General features: G+C 38.3%; 1 protein-coding gene across 2 annotated transcripts in view; it reads left to right on the top strand.

Moving 5' to 3' along the window:
• Nucleotides 1-7,653: 7,653 nt before the first annotated feature.
• Nucleotides 7,654-22,052, top strand: part of WDR25 (WD repeat domain 25) — a gene marked incomplete at both ends in the record, with an annotated part of 68,924 nt that continues 54,525 nt past the window's right edge. For both annotated transcript variants that reach the window (XM_082000002.1, XM_082000001.1), the window contains one exon: nt 7,654-8,370. In XM_082000002.1, the coding sequence (XP_081856128.1) occupies nt 7,654-8,370 (717 nt within the window). The remainder of the gene's footprint in view (nt 8,371-22,052) is intronic.

The raw sequence follows: 22,052 nt of genomic DNA, 5'->3' as shown, positions 1-22,052 counted from the left end.
CAAAACATACTGTGTTTTATTCTGGTATATATATCTTGAAGATTAGATGAACAGAATAAGAATACAAAAACTATACTGACCTCATACCTAATTCTATTCATATCAGATTGACACATGTGGAGACATTAACACAATGAGCTTCAGTTTCATACAGAAATGGACTGAGACTGACAAGAGCACCAAATAAATTTAAATCACTCTTAATGTTGTTTATCTACGTATTTAACACCAGAACACCTTTTCAAAGTCAAACTCCTGACAAAAGCAGAAGTAATTAAATATATGTATGATTCAGAGCATCTCAGTACAGTTGGTAGAGGCTATCTGATTCCTGATTAGTTAACGTTTTTGCACTCCTTGATACCATCATCATTCAGGATTTGACAGATTTTTATAACTATCATATGGAATTTTGTCTTAATGTATATGTAATATCATACTTCAGCCCAAAGAAAGATATACAAGAGAAAAGCTTAGTCATCATCTTCACTGCTTTCCTCTAGAGGTTATAAAACACACTGATGAGTAGTGAGAAATGCTGCTTTCTAAAGAACAATCAACCCTTGCATAAGCAATAGACTGTAAATTTAAGGAACTATGTGTTTCTCAGCAGTATGTAGGAAAATAACCCTAGGAGATGGCTTAAGATGATGAGATGGACAAGAAGAACAACACAGCAGTCTTCCTATGTCCAACATACATCTGATCCCTGGAGTTTCCTAGCACAGAGCATGCCCATGCTTCCACAAACAGGCGTCTCTCCCAGGCTAACATCTATGACCTTGTGTATATTAACAGTAACATCATCTGAAAGTTTCTTAGCAGTCTATTAATTAACAGCAACCGAGACTTTGGAAAACTACAACTGCATAGTTTACAGAACACTAACACAGAAAGTACAGAAATTTAAATAATGCTGTTAAAACGTTAATTATGCATACAGTTTCTGTTATCAAATGCATTAAAATAATTTTCACTCTACACCAGAAATATCTTGACCTTTGTCCCATCAGTTATAATCTAAAATGTTATAAATAAGTTCTGCTGTACTTAATTTTAATGAATACACTGAACACCTATTAGTCATTTCCAAGACAGAAAACTCCTGTAACATGGATTGTATTGAATTAACTCATACTTTACTACATACGCCTCCCATAAAGGTGGCACAGCAATTCATGGTATCCCAGCAATTTCTTCCTCTGTTTTTTCTAAAATTACCTGATAAATTGTCTTCAGATAATCTCTGATCTAAAAATAGAGTTTTATTTATGTCTAAGAAATCTGGTGAATCTGTTATCAACCTGCCATGAGTGAAAACTCATTTCAGTTGCAAAGGCATAATTCCTTATTTTAAGAAATCCTTATGTTAAAAAAACTATACATGCTCAGCACCTCTCTACAAAATGATGAGGTCTTTAAGAAGTACACATGCTCAGAATATTTTTTTTTTTTTTAAATTCAAGCATCATGCTGTTTAAATATTCAGAACTGAGGATAAACAAGCATTAACTTGTTATAGGAAGAGTTTTAAAAACATTATGGTTCTGGTTATAGTGAGCTTACCATATTTACATAGAAGAAAATAAGTGTTAAAATGGGTAAGGAGGACACCATCTGTCAGAAAAACAACCTTGTAAGTGAAACTGCAACTACCTCAAATAAATCCATTTGAGATAAGCATAGCACAATAACAAGGTACACAGAGAAGCATGTGGAGAATTATAAAAGAATTTCATAAAACCCGAGACTGTTAAAATGAGATAACAGTGCAGATCCTAATGACAAAAGTGAACTGAGGGAAAAGTAAATTTTCCATGACAAGTATCATTGCAACTTGGCCAGGCTTGCTATGCATGGAGCCTGAATAGGTTGAGTTTACAAGGTACATATGCAACTAAAGTGAATCATAAAAGTTTTTAATAAAAATACATGTTCATTTGGGTCCTTTCCCCAGAATTAAAAAATGAAAAAACAAAAGCATATAATAGTTGCATTAGTTGTTCTGCAATTTTTCAAAGCCCTCCTTCTACAAAATAATCAGCCTAATCACAACCTTGGTTATATTTATATAGTATATATTTAAACTGACACAGTAAAAAGCCTTCACCTGCCTAGAAAACTTAAGAAGGCTGATTTGGTAATTTACTGGTTACCAAAACATATCTACTATTAAGGCTTTGTTTGTCAGACAGCTGCAGTATTCCCAGATTTCTGCTTCAGTTGAACACCCTGAGAAAGCGGAGAAGTTTATACATACACTTGCTAATTTAATTTGCTTAGTCTATTACCACTGATACCATACTTAGATTATATAATTCACTAAAGGAGGACTGACTAATGTATTATCAGTAATACTTAAGTTTTAAACTTAAACTTGATCCCTTCAAGCTTGATTATTTGCAGTTTGACAGTGTTATTTTTAAGAGGTAATTTGAAGCATATCAAACAATTCCCTAATGTATTCCTACAATTTACTTACATTCTTTTATTTAGATACTAGTGGTTTTGTCTTTTTCAGGAGTACAAGATATTTAACTGAAAAAGAAGGTATATAGAACAAATTCATATTAAAAATTGCTTATGAAGATTAACACACACCCTTTCTGCAGGAATATGCCAGCTGCATCTACTGGCTTCAAATTTTACAACATAGAAAAAGGTAAACAAGAATTATTCTTTGGTGCAGAACAAATTGTGACTTGGTGTTTTAACTTAATTCCTGAACGTACATTCTTATTGATAGATTGCCTCCATTCAGAAAGGCTGAAATGTCACAGCTGAGACTGAGCACACGTACTGGAGAGTGGTAAAACAGAAAGACTCCTTAAAAAGGTTGGAATATTATGGATTTAGGATGAGCAAAGAATCCCAAACAAAGGTGCATTTTCATCAAGAAGTAGCAGAAGTAATCTAGTCACTGCAACACGAGATAAGGACATTACAATTATAGAATGCAAAAGATATTGACTGCTACCTAAAACTTATCTCTACCTCAGTACCGTCCTTATTTGCTGGTGGAATTTAACCCAGGAAATCAGTACTATGGAACATAGGTCTTTATGGTTTGAAATTCATAAATGCAACCATGAACTCTGAATAAATGCAACCAGAAACATCTGTATATTCTGCATTTTATCAGGACATTTTTCTTGCTTTCTTATTGACATTATGAAAACTAACAGTCCCAGACATGTTAGATAGCATATGCAAACACATTTGGAAGAAAAAAATGATACATGGGAACTTGAGAATGAACTACTAGGATACTTAGGACCAGAGTCGAAGATGAACTTAAAAGCCTTAATTTTACAGTATGAACTTGAAAGCTAAGAATTGTGTGCCTTTTCTATCTATGCAATGCATGGTAACTTGTAATGGGTACTGCTCTTGTAACTGTTTCAGAATATTAAATTGTCATGAGACAAAGCTTGAAAATAATCCTTGGCACAGGTACCAGAAGACAACTCTATTCTCCTCTCTTTTCAGTTGGGTGACAATCACAGATCTATGATAATTTTTCACTGTTTGTTATCTGATTTGGTAAGTTAGAGACCTGAGAATTCAACAACAGGTTTTCACATTATATTAAGAAGAGGTCTTTCATGACAAAAGTTGCATGAAGGTACATCGAGACTTCCAAATACAACAGTAATACAAAAGTCCCCCCAAAATTTTCATGAACGAACAAAAGAACGTGAATTTAAGTCTGACAGGATTTATGTTCCTGAAAACTGTTTTGCCTCCCAGGGAAAAAAACACAAAACCAAAAAAACCGACGAACCAACCAAGACCCTCCTCCCAAACAAAAACATCCCCCCCCCCCAAAGTGAAATTAAAGCAGGTATAGTCTGCACACACATGTCATGTAAAACATGCCTTGAGAAGTACTCCAACATAGGATAAATTTTACAGTAGACCCGCCTTCCCAGTTATGGTAGTCATCAACCTACGCATGAAAATACAGTAAAATTGTGCAAGACGTTTCCCTGAGACAATAACATGACCACTCAACCACTCTCATCTGAAAAAAGTCCAATATGAGTCTTTACTATACTACAGCTGTTAGGAGCTAAGCTCTTGCGCAGGAACAATGATGCATAAAATTAACCAGCAAGCTAATGTTCCTAACCCCGGAGCCCTGCAACATGTCCCTACCCCACAGGCCTGTCTGGGCAAGCCAAAGGCGCTCGCCAGCCCTGCCCTCCCGGGGCTGGGCGCATTTTCCAGCGACCAGGACGACCCCTCCCCCGCCCCCGACATTTCCAAGGAAAGGAGCTTTCTCTCCTGACGCGTTGGCGATGTAGCCATGGGGGCTGCGGCGTGGGAGCGGAGGAAAAAGCCCTCAAGCGCATCGACGTCTCGCAATGGGAGGGAGGAAAGGAGCCCAGCAAAGACCCTCACTCCCAGCGCCCCGTAACAGCCACGCGAGCGGCAATAACCACGCGCCAAGTTCTCTCACCGAAGCCCCGGCTCGGCGCTCACCCGCTCGCCGAAGCCCAGCCTTGACTTGACCTGCCCTGCCCGGCCCAGCCCGGCCCGGCTCGGCTCGGCTCAGTTCAGCTCTCCTCGGCGATCCCCTGTCACTGCCATTGCATCACCCCCAACCGGCACAGCACTCACGGCTCCCGGCTGGGAAACGCATACCCCCGGAACCATTGCTTCTCACTGCCCTCTCTTCCCCTACAGTCACCAGCCCAACGAAGCGCTCTCCACACCGCCCGCATCATTGGAAGAAGAGCTCCAGCACGCCCAGTGAACCACGGTCTGACCCTTGACCTTCCCAACACGCAGCCCCTGCGAAAGGGCAGTGAGACGGACCCGTTTGAGCAGGGCGCCTTGTTTCGACACGGAGCGCCTTTGAACTCGGAGCCGCCGCGGGCCGGCTAGTGAGTTCCGGGCTGCGCTGCCGGCGGCGGCGGTGTGGCGCAGGTACCCGCGCGGCGAGGGCGGCCCCGGTGCTGGGGGGAGGCTGCTGGGGGGCGAAAGCGGTAACGGCGGCGGCGGAGGTGGTGGTGTCCTCCGTGCCTGGGGGCTGGGGGGAGAGTGCGCGCGTATGGGGAGCGGCAATGGCTCCGGTGCCGGGGAAGGGGTTTTGGGAGCGAGAAAGCGCCCCCGGGGAGGCGTCTGCGCGTCGTCTGACCGTGCCTGGGCCGCGGGGCTGGCCACGGGTGGGAGTGCGTGAAATGCCGCCGCGAGCGGCCAGCAGTGCTGCTCTCCACTTTTATATTACGCCTCTGCTGACGCTCATGGTCGCTTGGTGGACCTGTGGCGTTGTGCAGGCCAAACTTGGCGCTCTCTGGTTTCATGCCTTCCGGTAAAACAGTAGTGAGAAAATGAAAGAAAACCAAAACTCTGTAAACTTCTCTGTTAGCTTAGTATGCTGTAAGTCATGTCGTCAGTAACTTCGCAGTCTAGTTACAGTATGTTTCCAATGGAGTACATTGAGGCTTTTCCCCCAGGTTTTTCTGTAGTTAGGGCAGCATAAGAAACTTTGGAGTGGTGTTTCTTTAAAAACAGAAGTTGAATGAGAGGTCTTAAGATGACAGAGATACTTAACTTTTACAAAAATGCTAACACTTATAGGTGATGTGTGTGGTGGGATGGATTTATGCTGGCCACATGTAACAGGACAGTTTCTTTCCAGTATCCTGTAGGAAACTTTTTTAATCTGGTGTGTGCAAGGCACTGTATTGCACTTACCTCTGAATCTCAGCTTTTTTTTTTTTTTTTTTTTTGTGTTAAAACAAAGTGAACTAACTTGGAAAGTCTAACAGAATCCACTTTTGTATCTTCAGCTATAGCTTTCAGCCAGAGGTCAACTTCTTACTGTGGTTGTTCTTTGAACATGATTAATTTTGGCTGGGGCCTGTTTTCAGCACTGCAATACAAATGATAACCACTTGTTGCAATTATTTAAGTGCAGTCCTTCAAAGTTACTGTTTATGTGATAAGAGGTTTCAGTTTACTGCTATAAACTTCAGTTTACTCTGTTTGAATTGAATTGTTTGTTAAGTTTTCCTGAAACACTACTTAATTTTTTTCCTTGACACTGTTTAAGTGAAATGGTATTTTAATAAATAAAGCTGTATTATTAAAAAAATAATTTTTCCTTGTTTTTAGTTGTTGACACTTATAGCTGTCGTAAACTTCAGATAAAGACAAAATGTCCTCTAGAGGGAGATCTTGATGCTTTTATGTGCTAAAATGTTAGTCACCTTGTTCCAGTTAAACATCCTGATCACTTACCTTGGGAAGGAACTGTGATGATGAATGTGTATGTCTTAGTAGGAACGTGTCATCTGGATCTGTGCTTGGAGATTTCATTACAGAATACAGACCATAGCCTGTAATGTAATACTTCTGTAGGTTAAATGAAACATGCTTGTTTTAATTCAAATATCTAATTCTGAAGTTAAATGAGTATTATTTACAAGTTCCAGTGTACAACTCCTGCAATAGTATTTGTAGGACCTACTTTTGTGGCATCAATTCTGCAAATGCTTACGTAGATACTGACTTCTAATGGCATTCTCATTTTAATAAAGATACTTTTGTAGGGCAGTTCCTTCCATGATCTAAACCAAGAATTTCATCAACTGATCTGAAAGTGTTGTGGGTTAAATTACTTCAGCATGATGAGTGCTAAAAACTGGGCAAGGAAACAAAGCAGAACTAAAATGTCCCATTTAATCAATCTTAGCCATTGAAGGATAACAGTATTTTTGACAAAAAACAGCAGAAGTTAAAAGATTATTTTGGCAGACACATCAATTGGTTTAATGTAGTCAACCCTATGCTTCATGTGATCCATTCACATTTTTGGAAAAACCTTGGTGGGATTGTTATGGTGGTGAGTTATCCATCATGTTACATATGCAGTCTCAGCATGCAATTTTTTTCTCACAAACACTTTGAAAAAGTGTATGTCACAGTAAACAAGGCATGTGGTCTTACTTTTCTGTAAGTAAATGCAAATCGGGAATTCAGTGTAGCTTCTGGCATAAGCCTGTTCTGTAAGACTAATGGCTGTGTGGAACTTGCTCTGTGGATATAGTTGGAAAATTTCCTCATACTGCAAGACTGCTGAATGAGTCAAAAATGTATTTACTTTTTTAGTTGCTAGTTGAACCCCTTCATACTTCTTTCAAGTCATCTGTACTGTTAAGAAATAGAAATTGTTAGACCGATGCCAAAATAGTTGTAGTATTTATACTCTTATAAATGTACATACAAAACACTGCATACTTAATTACACTCTTTCGTGTGCGTGAGGAAGTGCTACTGCAAGTAAGGTTGAAGTGATTTGCGGTACTTATGTTGCAAGTTTGTTTTCCTTTTCAAACTCATTTTTATTGTTTTGTGGTATGCAAATGCATCTCTGCAATGCATTAAAAATGTATGCAAAGTGCTTGGAGGCAAATGGTATTGCATAATTGAATGCGCAAATGTGTTGTAATAGAATAATAAATTCCATTAATAAACAGGAATAAAATTTATGGATTTTTTAAAAAGAAAACCATATTTATATCCTTAAGTTACATTGTAGACTCTGTAATAAATTGTGCTCTGAATAATCAATTCTTTATTGTAGATCATAATTTTGGAGGATTCCAGCACTGAGATTTCTGGAGTCTGCTGTGTCTAGCCAGAATGAGTTCGTCGCTGGTGGCTTATGATGATTCAGACTCTGAGGCAGAAACTGAAAAGGCTGAAGTCCCCAATACTTCTAGCAGACAAACAAGCCTTCCAGGTTCTTCTGTGAATCGTGTCCAGTACTTTGCACCTGCTAGTTTGTGTACAAAACCTACATATGGAATGCAGCCTGCTAAGAACACTGCTAGTTCTGGCATAAGCACTGTTTGTGAAGGTCCCCCTGAGCTTTATGCACAGAATAACAACACTGATTTGATATCATCTTGTTGTAGGAGAGCATACTCTGGCCATATGGCATTATGTATGTCCTACAAAAACTATGAACAGACATCAAGCTCTTCAACAAACTCTGGAAATGGTATATCCCAGAAGAGAATATATAAAGACAATACTACTGCCATAAAAGGAATTAGACCATATATCCCTAAAAGATTGCGTCAAGAAAATTCCAGTATGCCTGAAAAAAAAGAACCTGATCAGAAAGAGAGCTCAGATTGTGACGTTGAGCTAGGCATGTCAAGCGAGCAGACTTCGAGAAAGATCTCTGAATTAATTAAGCCATATTTGGGATCCAAATATAAATTAACTGAAGTCCCCAAAAGCTTAATATTTTACATGTCTAAACACAGTGGCCCTGTTAATGAAATCCAGTGGTGTCCTGTACGAGAACAAAGCCACATGCTTCTCTCGGCTTCTATGGATAAAACAATCAAGGTAATGTAAAACAAGATGCTTTGTGGACCAGTTGTCAAACTTAAAAATACTATATTGAATAATGATCTTCTGGGAATAACATCCTTGTGTGTATTTAACAGTTCCAAAGTATTCAGAATTTGAGGATGTGCTTTGCAAGACCCTATTATGAACTTGCAACCTAATCCTTCACTCTACCTACAGTCAGTTCCATTATTTTGGAATGTGGGGTTTTTTTGTATTAGACATGTCAGTATTTTAGATCTTAAGAAGTTAGATTTCTACTAGGTCATTTCTTGTGGTCTGTATTAATGATAGGTTTTCATTATTTCATACTTTTTAATGTCACAATGGCTATAAGCATTATGGTCTGGATACAGATTCTGCCTTAAGTCATTAAACAACTGACTGACAACACTGGAATAATATTTTGAGGAGCTTTACCATTCTGACAGTCCTAAGTGACAACTGATGGAGGAGGTATGTCAGGTCAGATGGATTTTTCATCTGAACTAACGTGGCAGGTCTTGCATCCCATATATCTTGCATGTCCTGTCATGTGTTCGCACTTTAAGTTTGTTTCAGGGGTTAATTGCGCTTACAGTGCATCTTCCTTCTAGCTTTATAGAATCTTTGGGTTGGAAGGGACCTTTAAAGGTCATCTAGTCCAAGCCCCCTGCAGCGAGCAGGGACATCTTCAACTAGATCAGTTGAATCATTCACTGGATTCAGTGAATTTGGCTTCAGTTCTTTGTTAGTTTATTCAGTCCAGTGAGTCTTACTTTAATTTTAACAGTGGGTAATAAAAATATTTTATGTGTATGCTTTCCCAGATGCAGGGCTAATGCCACCTCTAGGTTCAAATAATAGTCTTCTGAAGTGGATTTACAGAGGAACATAGTTTTGATCAGAGCACGTAGGAAGTGTCCTTTTTGGTGGAAGGCATGCTTTATTGTACCTAACTTGTATTTAACAGCAGTTACAATTATTTTAAAACTTCGTTCTAAAATTTAGGGCTTTAAGTAAATCTTACTAAGTAAAGAGGCAAGAAGAACACCCTTTGTATCGGCATGCTTTTAAAGGCAAAGGAGTGGAGGGAGTTTTAAAACTGAATTTGAATTCTGATTTCATGTAGGAAAAATATTCTTAAATTCTTTTCTTAAAATTTAGATTTTTTTTTTCATTAAGCCTTTTGCTGTTTAATTTGTAGTGCAGAATTGAATTTCATTTGGTTTGGCTTTTGTGTGATTTTTCTTACCTTAGAATTTTTTTTTTTTTCTTTCCTTTCCTCTTTCCCCAGTTTTGTCATGGGGCCCTGTGAAATATGTGCTGACTTTGTATCTTTGAAGCAGTGATGTTCTTGAATCTTGGACAGAGTTTTTGCTTTTTTCTCCTTAATGTCTATTAAAGCACTGGTGCTCACAGGAGAGAAAATCCCAGATCTATAGAGTGAATAAAATTTACTCCTCTCAGCTGCTTATCTTTTATTTTCTTAAGTTGTAATAACTTTGCTGGTTCTGTAGTCAGCATAACCTATCATACCATCAAAGTCTGAATACTTTGAACTGTGGGTAGTTCCTCCTTCATCTTCTCTCCAAAGCTTTTTTTACATCTTTGTCTTAAAGATTAAATGGAAGAAAAAAGTACCTTTGGTTTTTTTTGCAAGTGTTCTGTAATATATTGAATAAGTTAAATCTTGGCTGCTGCTTAAGAACAGACTTAGAAGGAAAAGACTGGGATATGCAAAAAGTGATGACGGATATTTTTTGTAAGCAGCAATTTAAACTTGGATTGTACAAAACTATATGCACCTCTGACTTCAATATGTCTGAATTTGACTTTTTGTCTTAAACTGTCACACCGTATGCTTAATGTTTGTTTACTATCCCAGAGCCTCATTTTACTGATCAGTGAAATTATGGATGTGTTAAATTTGGTAAAACAATCTAAAATCAAAGTTGTTTTTGCAATGTAAAATTATTAAAAAATGGAAATAATAGCCTGTCTGTTTTGTCTTCTAAGCAGAAAGAAAGATTACTTTATTTTTCTAAAGCAATATTACCACCCCCGATTGGAAGCAGTCTTTAACAGTAAAGCTGTTTTTTGAAGCAATTGAATTGCTTTAAGTGCCCCAAACCATGGGAATTCAATGTAAATAGAGTATGTTAATGTTGGCAACACTTAAGAGTATGTGAGTCTAAATCATTAATAAAGTAAAAATGTAACTGTTACAAATTATATTAAAACACACTTCTGTATTTTGGAAGGTAGCCTGTAGAGAAATACCTATGAATGCTTCTTGCTGTTATTTCTTAATGAAATGGAAGATTGTAATGGTATGAGCAGTAGCATCTTTAAAGTTTGGACCTTTAGAGAAGTACCTTGCAGGCCAGTAGAGGGCACAGTTAGATTAAGTATTGACTTGATGTTATGAAACTTAATTTCACTAACTTTTTAGGGTCACGAGCCCATAAATCTCTAATGACTATGACAGCAGTAGTTTATCTCCTGTGGATTTTTTGACTATCTACCATTGCCTGCAGTTCTCCATTTTCTGGTGTAAGCATAAAACAACTGATTGAAAATGCAGATGTAGATGTACTTTTTTTTCCTCTGATCCTGTACCTTCCAACAGCTTACCTTTTTTGTTGTTTTTGTCCAAAAACACCTTCTTGGAATTGCTAGTTCAAATCCAGACAGTGGAAGCGTGTCTTCTTTCCCTTTAATAGGAATGTGCAGACACTCGGGATGTTTGTGCTAGTTACTTTGAACATTTGATTCAGAGAAAACTCAAAGCACAGTTAGAAGCCTAAAATCCCTGTGTGATCAGAGAGAGCAGGCAATCCAGAGCCTCAAAACTGTACTTTCAGTTAGTCATGTGAATAACGGTGACTGAGTATTTTTATGTGTTAATATGTTGGATTCAGTCCTTACATCCAGCCTATGCATTAAAGCATTTATCTTTTGAAGAGTCCAACATTAGTGGAGACTTCTCAGAATTGAGAGTTCTATCTAAGTAGATCTGACTGACTGTGGTAGTTTAAGTTGTGCTTAAAAGACCTATAATCGTATGCAATTTTTGTAATATGTAGCCAAACAGTTTTGCATCTTTTATCTGTTCTTATGTGCTTAAATGTATTCTTAAATTTTTAATCACAAACTAAGAATTTCCCTTCCCTTTTTGGGAAAGGATTTTCTTTTTTTTTTTTTTTTTTTTTTTTTTATTCCTTCTCCATGCCAAATACTTGGTTTAGTTCTCTTAATTTAGTGATCTTGATTTCATTATTTGCATCTAAATTACTATGACTAAACAGTCCATATCACACAGGGATATAGCTAAAAAGTACATATAGAACGGATTATATGGTGTCTTGCTTTTTAAGTGTGTGTATGTATCCTGTTTAAATCGGGGGGCAAAGAACAATCTTCCTTTTATGTTCTCCCAGATTAACCAACGTGCACTTTACCATCTTCTTTATGAATCAGTGTAAGTCATACTAAATAAAACGTTTGCACAAAATGAGCTGATGTTTTCAGTTTGTATTGAACAGCCTAGTGTCAGGAAAGATCATCTTGAAGCAGTTTGTATAAATATCTTCCATGTTTAGGAAGGAATGCACTGTTTCAGAGGATTTTCTATTTTTCATTAAAAGTATTTGCTTTTGGTTTTTTGTGTGTAGCTGCATTTAAAAAATCCAAACAGTTATCAAGTGGTGCAGTTGAAAAAAAAAAAAAAAATCAGTTATCAGCTCAGGTGTGTCATTCTCTAGAGTAACACTTTTACCAGCAGATGGGGCTCCTCAGCATCTTAGAAAGGGATGGTAACTGAACTGTGCCTCTAAAGACTGGAAGACTAGTGTTTGTCTCCATGTTGTGTGTTGGAAGTTTATGCATGTGTTGCAAAACACATAAGTAAACTTGAGAGAGACCTGAAAGTAAGATAGAACCTCCTAGTGGAAAGTAATAGGTAATTGTAGATTAATTACATACAGTTCTTCAAATCTGGAGCATTAATAGAAGAATATTTCATGTTAAATTTTAAATTTGTAAAGAATGGGGGGAAGCTTATATTTAGGCTTTGGCAGATATTTTACCCTCTACTTTCTTAGGATTTTGAGCTTACCCTTTGGAAGGGGAAACAGATAGTACTTCCAGCCTAGGTAGCCAGAGAAAGGGTCAGGAAATGTGATTCAAGTTAGGGAAAGTACTGCTGGGAGCTCTTACTGTGGCAGTGCTCTTCTTCACCATTACATTCTGACTGTATTATCAGTGGCTTGTGTTTCTTGTTTAACTATGTATCGTAAAGGTTGTGAAACATGATTGTCTGAACTGATTAAATTTGTTTTCTTTGGTTAACACTTCTCTACCTTTGGTTTGAATAGCTGCTGTAAATGGAATTTAGGCTACTACTGCCATTTTTGGTTTTGCCTACTTAAACACCGAAATGCTGTTTGTGATTTTAATATCTTGTCTAGTATTTTTTTGCATAAATTTTGAGACTCATCACTGTTAGTGAAGGTGCCTAGTTTCCATAGTGTGGATATTCAACACTTTCTGAACATCAGACCTTGTTTAGGTATTTCTGGTTTAGAACCCCAAATACAGACTCCAAAATCACCGGTTACCATTGAATACAGCTGTTTACCTTACATAGCAGGGTAGATAAAAAGTTGTCTCTTGAAAGACATGGTTACCAATTGCAGAAACCACTACAGGGCGTTCACATTTTTAGTGTTTTTATTTGGAAGACCTTGTAATTACATAGAGCCACAGAAATGTAAACATTTTCACTAGATACTTATGCTGGACTTAGCTTTTTAACAGTTGTTCATAACTTTAAGCCTCCCATACCATTATTCTGTATTTCCTATTTTACCTTAAAATTAACTCAAGGTAACATTTTTATATAATCATCCCTAAACATTTAATTCTGTGTTCCTGGTTTTCTATTCAGAGCATCACAGCAGGTATTCTATTTGTTGCAAAGTATTTCTTCTTTTTCAGCACTTTAATCCCTCACTGATGAACAGGATCAAGCAAAAAAAGTACTGTGATTCTTCCGTATGCAAAATGTGTATTAACACTTTGATGGGATGACTTTTAAGACATCGTTGGATGTTTTTTCTTACGCATTTTGTTCCCTACTTGCCTAGTTGAACTGTATCCCCATTTAGTCCTATACAAGGAAAGTAAAAGTTTTCAAAATTAGTTTAATAATGTCAGCCTGTTGAACAGAGGTGTTGCGTACTTCTCATGATTAAGAACACAAGAACAGCCATACTTGTTCAGACCAAGGCTCTGTCTAGCCCAGTGGTCAGTCTCTAGTAGGATCCATAAGTAGATGCCTGGAGACAAAGAACAAGTCAAAGGTTTATGGTGCCTTTAAGTCCTCTTCTGGTCTCTGCTTGTTTTCAAGTCAGGGGATTTCTGAGCTCTGAAGTAGTTAATTTTTATAACTTGCAGCCTCAAGAGATCTCTTCCAGATACTTCTTCAGTCTTATGAGACTGTCTTGTGATCATTAGATCTAGAGTGGTACATTACTAATACTGGTCAAATTTAACATACGGATTTTGATTCCTGGAGTGTATCAAGTACTACAAGAAATACCATTTTTATTCATATTTTCAAAACTTTTTATTCTTTTATGGTTGTGTGTTTGTTAGGAGAAAGATTGCATAGTAGTATATTCCAGGAATTTGTTATTCTTGATCCTGATCAGACTGGAAGCGATGGAACATGATAGATTCAGCCATATAATGTGTGTAGCACTGATGGTCGCAATACAGTTTTCCTAGATACTGATGTTATCCTGCCTCAGAGTAACAAACTCTAATGTTTCTGTTTTCAACCATTCTGCACACAATTCACTTGAAATAGGCAATGTTTCTTCTTGTTCTGTCACATGTGTGTCTATTTATGTAGGAATGAATTTAAGCTGCCAGCATATTTCCTATAAGCTCGTGCGTAGCTGTCAGATGGCGATAGCCCCGTCACTCCTAGGCTAGATTCACACTGTTCACTAAGCAGTATTAGGTATCGTGCTGCTAGTACCTCAAGTATTGCAATTCTTAGATTAATTTTTTAAAATCTGATTGTGGCAATGCTCCTTGAACTGTAACTGATGCATAAGATGAGAATTTGGGGAGTCATCGTATTTAATACATATATTCCACTTCACTTGAAACGTGTTAAAAGAGATCTCTGATGCTGCTACACTTTTAATACTGTATTTTAAAAATAACAAGGAGTTCTCCCCATTATCTTGGAAGTGGCAAGGAAATGCTCATGTTCTGGAGATTGTGTGCTGCTTACCTAAATGTGTGAAAAAAGCATTGTCATTTTCTTGTTGAAGAGGCTACTAAATAGGCTATTCTGAAATACTGAAGCTGACTTTTTCTTTATGATGCCTTGTTTGGACCTTCTTCCCTTGTCTGTTTAGAACTATGTATATTTTTTTCCAAGGATTTTAAGCTTGCTGGTTATTAAGATGGAGGTAGACTTACAATTTGATAGATATATGCATAGTAGTACCCGTTTCCTGAGTGCTGAAAGGGCTTCTTTGTAAGCCTTGATCTTTTTCTAACAAAATTATTTCATGCATTTCAATGAGAAGTATTCTCCATAATGTTTATTTTCTAAGAAAAAGAACAGCATGCAGGAAGGCATGTGCTTGACCATCAATGAAAGCTTCTGACTGCGCTTATGCCTAGATGATAATATAGGTCAGGATGTAATAGCCAGCTCTCACACAATTGTTCTACAAAAGCCATGAAGGTGGTGGGTTTTGGTCTCTTCATCACAAAGGTATGTGTGGGTAAGAGTTGTTCCACATTTGGTGTGTTAATACCTAGACATCTTTAGAGATCACACTTACATAGTGATGTATTTTTTTAATTATTTTCTTGTTTCCAGCAATGCTGTTGTCAAGGAAACAGAAATCCTTGTAATGCCTTTGTTCACTTTCTCAGAATCCACAGCTGGAGACGACTTGTATAGTTCTTGTTATCTTCTTCGTAGTTGACACACTCCTGTGCCTCGTAGGATTTTTTTCAGAGAGTATGTTTTTTTGAGTATAAATAGCACCATCCTGATCTCTACGCTGCTTGATAGGCCATTGTTTTCTTTCCTTCTTCACTAACAAGAACTAAATTCAGTGCTGCTTTGGATTAGAATTTGTCTTAACACTTGTGTGAAAACTGACACTTAAAAAAGGGGGGGTGGCAAAAATGCAGTGAACCTCTCAGCTTCTGGATTAGGTTTTCAGTTCTGTAAAGACATTAGTTTTTCTTTACACTTGGAAATGTGTCCTCAATTATTATCTCCTTAAAGAATACTAGAGTAGTACTCCCAGTGGTCTTGCAAAGCATTTTTGGCTTTGGCTGTGTTAGAGGATGTGGCTATGGAGAGGAGCGGCACAAGATGGATGTTTCATGGCACAGCTAATATGCTTGCGTTTCCCCCCAGAACTGGGAATTATTTAAAGAAAAATTCAGAAGATAAAGCTCTTCCAAGAGCAATAGAGTTAATGGAGCCTGGCTTGAGGCTGGCTGGCTGTAGATCCTCTTCAATTTGTCTCTTGGGCTTCTGCAGTGCTTTTATTTAGCTGCTTAGCTTGATTAAGTCTTGAGGGAAAAATACTGAGGCCTCTGTGAAGCTTGATTGACATTGACTGATAGGTGCAAAGTGGCCACAGGTGAGATGCATGGGGGACATGGCTGTTGTGGCAGTGTTATTTCACAAACCTTTCTTTCTGTGGAAATCCAAAGGGATGGAGGAAAGAGTGGAAATCCAAAAGGAGGATGAACAATGGTGTGGAAGAAAGGATTGTGTTTCCATATGTTACCTGAAAATAGTTTTGGTTACTTGTGTCATTCCTTACAGAAATATCAAGAATATTGTTTATTTGACTTTTCTCTTAGAAACCTGTCTGTCCTGAATGGCTGAGATCTGCACTTCTTTTCTGCTGAGAACTCTTTCAGCTGTTTACCAAGTGTCTCTTAAGTAGCCTGCAGCAGAGAAATAAGCAACCTTGTCCTCCCCCTCGGCATAGACAACCTACTAGGGAAGAAAAAGTCAGGGATAGAGATGGTAGTAGTAGATGAAGTAGTGTCTCTAATGAAGCTTAACTGATAACTAACTTAACTTGATCAGATAGCTTAACTGATAACGTTATAAATTAATCCCTCCAGTTATGCATAGGATCTCTGTGGGCAGCTGCTGTGGAGCTGAACATCAGAAAGTCACCTGATGGTGGGAGAAGTGTATGACGGTGTTACATATCCCCGCCCTTCTGGATGCTTCAGTAAGAGTGCTGGTGAAAAAGTCAAGATTTTGATGTGTGAAAAAAATGGAGCTAGAGTAGTTTTCAGTTCTGAAATTACTGTAATACATTATGAGAGTATCTCAATTTATTTGAAGTTGAGAAATTCTGAATATTTTTGCTGTTTAAAAATATAAATAACACCAGTCTAACTTTGCTTTTTTTCTAGAAGTCTGGCTTTATAGATGCATCTCACATACTGCTATATATTTAAAAAAAAAATTATCTGCTCACAAAGCTGCAGGACATCTTATGACTTTGATTCCTTACCTCTTTTGGTCTGTCGATGTTGTCAAGGAAACAAATTTTTGAGAAGCTTTGCTCTACTTTTTCAGGTTCTGTAGAGAGATACTTCTGTAGGATCTATTCAACATCAGGAGTAGAAACAATTTGACTGAAGTTTCTATTCTTTTCAGTATGTTCACATCCTTTCTTTTTTTAAGCAAATTTTATTTTTAGCATGTGTGAAATAACTGCACAAAAATTGCTGACATTTGATCTTTAGATGAAGCCTGCTAGAAAGAACTTGAATGACATTTTGCTATGTATTTATGCTATAAAGACAACTGTTAGTTATAGATTCCCTTTAAAGGGAAAAGAAACATCAATAATCTCCTTGTTCTTTAGAGAAGTTGCTTCATTGCAGTTGAACTAATTACTATCCTTTATCATACATACCATGTTTCATTGCAGTCATCCTCCCTCTTCAAAGAAAAAGCATTTTGTGGCTAGTCTGGAACTGCGTTTGATTTGTCTTCCAGTACATACGTGCTGCTGACCAGCTGGTTAGGATATTATGACCGAGTTTTACCTTCAATGTGCTCGTGGAGGCTTTCTATTTATTTATTTATTTATTTAATAATTTAGATAAAACTACTGATTTTCTTCTAGGACACATCTAAAAATGTAGTTATGGAAGCTTCTCTGTTCACAGATGTTTTGGTTGGTTAATGGATTAAAGATACTGGGCATGACAGATAGTAAAGACTGCATGTGCTTGTATGTTGTGCATGTGCCAACTGTGTAACACCTCACTTTCTGAAGTTAGATTTTGGAATTCGTCCTGTTCTCTAGTCATCTTTTTCCAGATTATAATTTCCTCACTAAAAGAATTTTTCTTATTCTGAACATTGTGACTAGTGGCTGGAATTGTATATTGTTACATACTGAGAAAGGGACACAGTTGGTTCCCTATGGAAAGCATGGCTGTTAGGGGTGCAGGTGGTTAGGGATGACATAGTCATTGTAAACATGTTAAAGCTTGGCAGATATGTTAAACCTAGCACTATGTTAACAATGCAAAAGAAATTAAAATTAATTAGGTAGTTCAATCTTACTCTGCTTGCTAGTATTGAAATAGTAGTAGTTATGAATGTCCTCATTGCCAGCAAAACACATAGCTGCTTTTATGATTATGATAATCATAGAATCATTAAGGTTGGAAAAGACCTTTAAGATCATCAAGTCCAACCATCAGCTCAACACCACCATGCCCACTAAACCATGTCCTAAAGTGCCCCATCCACATGGTTTTTTTGAACACCTCCAGTGATGGTGACTCCACCACCTCCCTGGGCAGCCTGTTCCAATGCTTGACCACTCTTTAAGTAAAGAAATTTTTCCTAATATCCTATCGTAACCTCCCCTGGTGCAACTTGAGGCCATTTCCTCTAGTCCTAAATAATGCTTTCATTATTATGATAATATTGAGGTACAGTACAAATAGTCGTGTTTTGAATTTTGATAGCACTGCTTAACTGAAGCTTAAGGAACAAAACCCAAACAACTTGAAAGAGTTGGGCAGTGTTGGTTTTCTCCCTCCTGTTTTCAGAAGTAAGTCATAGGTCAACAGCAGATAGATAAGAGTGTTTCAGAAGCTGAGGTGTACAGTTGGTAAGACTGTACTTATGTTCTCAATAGAACAGTGTTTCTTACTGTAATAGTGGATGTTCAAAATCCATGGGATGCAAGTATCTGTGGGATACAGTTTTGTGAACATATCTACCCAGTCTATAGTTACTTGTGGGAATTGAGGATACTTAGTGCAGTTTGCCTCTGAAGTGCTGTAAGTCTGAAGTTGAGGCATTTGACACTTAGAATCTTGACTTTTAATAGGGCATAAATGTGTGTATAGGGCATAAATGTATGTGACTGGGGAAGTGACTGATGCTAGTGAGTATGATACATAGAGATGAAGTGAAAATCAGTTTATTTAATAAATGGCTATAGCAATTTAGCTAATTATCTCCTGGGGAGTTGTAATATATATGAAGTTCTTCTCCCTTGCCTACTGGTAAGATATTGGTTGCTTAAGTGTTTTTTGGGCATGAATACTAACTACTGGTCACCACTACTGTGATTGTGCTTTTAAGTGTTCTGAACACGTTTATATCATTCTTAACACACTACTATTACACTGTGAAGTTGATGAGAAGCTGCCAAAGTTATGTCATGTTATTCTTTTCTCATATAGGTTGAGTAGCAGAAAATTTAGTGTTTCTAAAGTAATTCTTAATAGCTACCTGTCATTATTGGTTGTTCTTGAATTACTTGAATATGTGCATCAAACTGCTTTGCTTTAACCATGTCATCCCAAATATGCCTAATACTGTGTATGAAGTAGATAATTTATCTGAAGTAAATTTTTGTGTATTCTTTTTCTCAAGCCAAAATGTTAATATATGTAGTATACAACTGGGGTGGGGATTTAAGTATCTCTGGTATGCTTTGCCTTCTGCTAAAATAATTCTGATTTTTCATATTGTACAACAAGCCATAGCTTAAATCACTAGGTGATTTATAAGTCTCTTGTAACTTCTTTTCATTTCTTCATTTTCCAGGAACTTACCATTTGAAGTACATCCACAGGGTTAGCTGTATTACAATGATTAGTCATAAAACACTTAACCTTTAAGTGCAAAGTAGGTGTGAATTCTTCCCTTTATTTTGGTGTGTGTGTGAAGTTACTTCTCTTGCACTGGTCTGTCCAGCATGAATGTACAGTTGCTATTTTGTAGGTACAAAAAAACCTAGTCGTGCTCATAACTTTTGTCTGTGATCTGTATGAGCACCTTCCTTAGAGTCAGTGGTTTATGGAGAATTTGTGATTAGCTTCAGGCGTGATTATCTGAGAATCTTTCTGCACAATAAAGAAAACACTACACGAAAAGATGGCAATCAATGGTAGAAACACTTTGCTGTTGAGAAGGATAGAGGCTCTGGTAATCAATAAATTTAAGTATCCTTTACTGGATATATATACTTATTTACAAATTGCCTTTTTATGAGCTTAGCTAGTAATGTAAAGGTTGCCTGTCTTCAGAGTAAAAAATAATGTTTTTTTTATAAATGGTTCTCTTTTTTTCTTTTTTTCTTTTTTTTCCTCTTTTTTTCTTTCTGTTGGCAGCTTTCCTTATTATTCAGAATTTGGTAAGCATACCTCTTTTGCGAATAGTGGGAATTAGCTAAAAAAGATTGATTGGTACAGATGACTAAAATATCAGATGCAGTCTCTGATTGTATGACTCTTACTGTTTGGTCTGATTTGCTTCAACTGGTCTTGTAACTTTTGTCAGAAATTCTCAGCCAAAATATCCAGCATTTCATTTGGACTGCCTAATACGTAGGGTGTTAAATTCTAGGCTCTTTAGTACAAATCTCTGCAGTAATTCAGAGAATAATTAATTTGGATTTTAAAATTATTTGGGAAAACAGCATGCATAATCTACGTAGAATCATAGACTCTTTGGGTTGGAAGGGACCTTTAAAGGTCATCTACATGTTGACTGATGATGTATATGGTCTAATACTATTGTACTATCTCTGTGGAGCAATTGAATTCAGTTGAAAAACATGTCTTAGAAAGTTGCTTTCCTCTTAATTTGCTGTAAGTTAGAATCATAGAATAGCTTGGTTGGAAGGGACCTCCACAGGTCATCCAGTCCAACCCCCGTGCAATGAGCAGGGACATCTTCAACTAGAGCAGGTTGCTCAGAGCCCCGTCCAACCTGACCTGGAATGTTTCCAGGGATGGGGCATCTACCACCTCTCTGGGCAACTGGGCCAGGGTCTCACCACCCTCATGGTGAAAAATTTCTTCCTTCTATCTAGTCAAAATCTATCCTCTTTTAGTTTAAAACCATTACCCCTTGTCCTATCGCAACAAGCCCTGCTAAAAAGTCTGTCCCCGTCTTTCTCAGAAGCCCCCTTTAAGTACTGGAAGGCTGCAATAAGGTCTCCCCGGAGCCGTCTCTTCTCCAGGCTGAACAACCCCAACTCTTTCAGCCTGCCCTCACAGGAGAGATGTTCCATCCCTCTGATTATCTTTGTGGCCCTCCTCCAGCAGGTCCATGTCTTTCCTGTGCTGAGGGCTCCAGAGCTGGATGCAGGACTCCAGGTGGGGTCTCACCAGAGTGCAGCAGAGGGGCAGAATCTCCTCCCTCAACCTGCTGGCCATGCTTCCTTTGGATGCAGCCCAGAATACAGTTGGCCTTCTGGGCTGCGAGTGCACATTGCCGGCTCATGTCCAGCTTTTCATCCACCAATACCCCCAAGGCCTTCTCGGCAGGGCTGCTCTCAGTCCTTCATCCCCCCAGCCTGTATTGATACCGGGGGTTGCCCTGACCCAGGTGCATGACCCTGCACTCGCCTTGTTGAACCTCATGATCACATAGGCCCACTTCTCGAGCTTGTCCAAGTCCCTCTGGATGGCATCCCGTCCCTCAGGTGTGTCAACCACACCATTCAGCTTGGTGTCATCTGCAAACTTGCTGAGAGTGCACTCGATCCCACTGTCTGTGTAATTGATGAAGATACTAAAGAGTACTGGTCCCAATGCGGACTCGTGAGGGACACTGCTTATCACCGATCTCCATCTGGACATTGAGCCATTGACCACTACTCTCCGGATGCGACCATCCAACCAATTCCTCATCCACCCAACAGTCCACCCATCAAATCCATCTCTCTCAATTTAGAGGGAAGGTTGTTGTGGGGAACCAGGTCAAAGGCCTTACAGCAGTCCACATAGATGACATCCATAGCCCTCCCCTTGTCCACTGAAGTGGTCACTCCATTGTAGAAGGCCACTAGGTTAGTCAGGCAGCACTTGCCCTTGGTGAAGCCATGCTGGCTGTCTCAAATCACCTCCCTGTCCTCCGTGTGCCTTAGCATAGCTTCTAGGAGGATCTGCTCCATGATCTTCCCAGGCAGAGAGGTGAGGCTGATGCGTCTTGAATTCCCAGGGTCCTCCTTGCTACCTTTCTGAAAAATGGGCGTGATGTTTCCCTTTTCCAGTCAGCAGAGTCTTCAGCTGACTGCCATGACTTTTCAGATAGTGTGGAGAGTGGCTTGGCAAATACATCAGCCAGTTCCCTCAGGATT

The sequence above is a fragment of the Phaethon aethereus genome (assembly GCF_964289735.1).
Source record: "Phaethon aethereus genome assembly, chromosome: 5".
NCBI lineage: Eukaryota > Metazoa > Chordata > Aves > Phaethontiformes > Phaethontidae > Phaethon > Phaethon aethereus.
The sequence above is the reverse complement of the archived record's forward strand: the minus strand, read 5'-3'. Positions and strand labels throughout refer to the sequence as shown.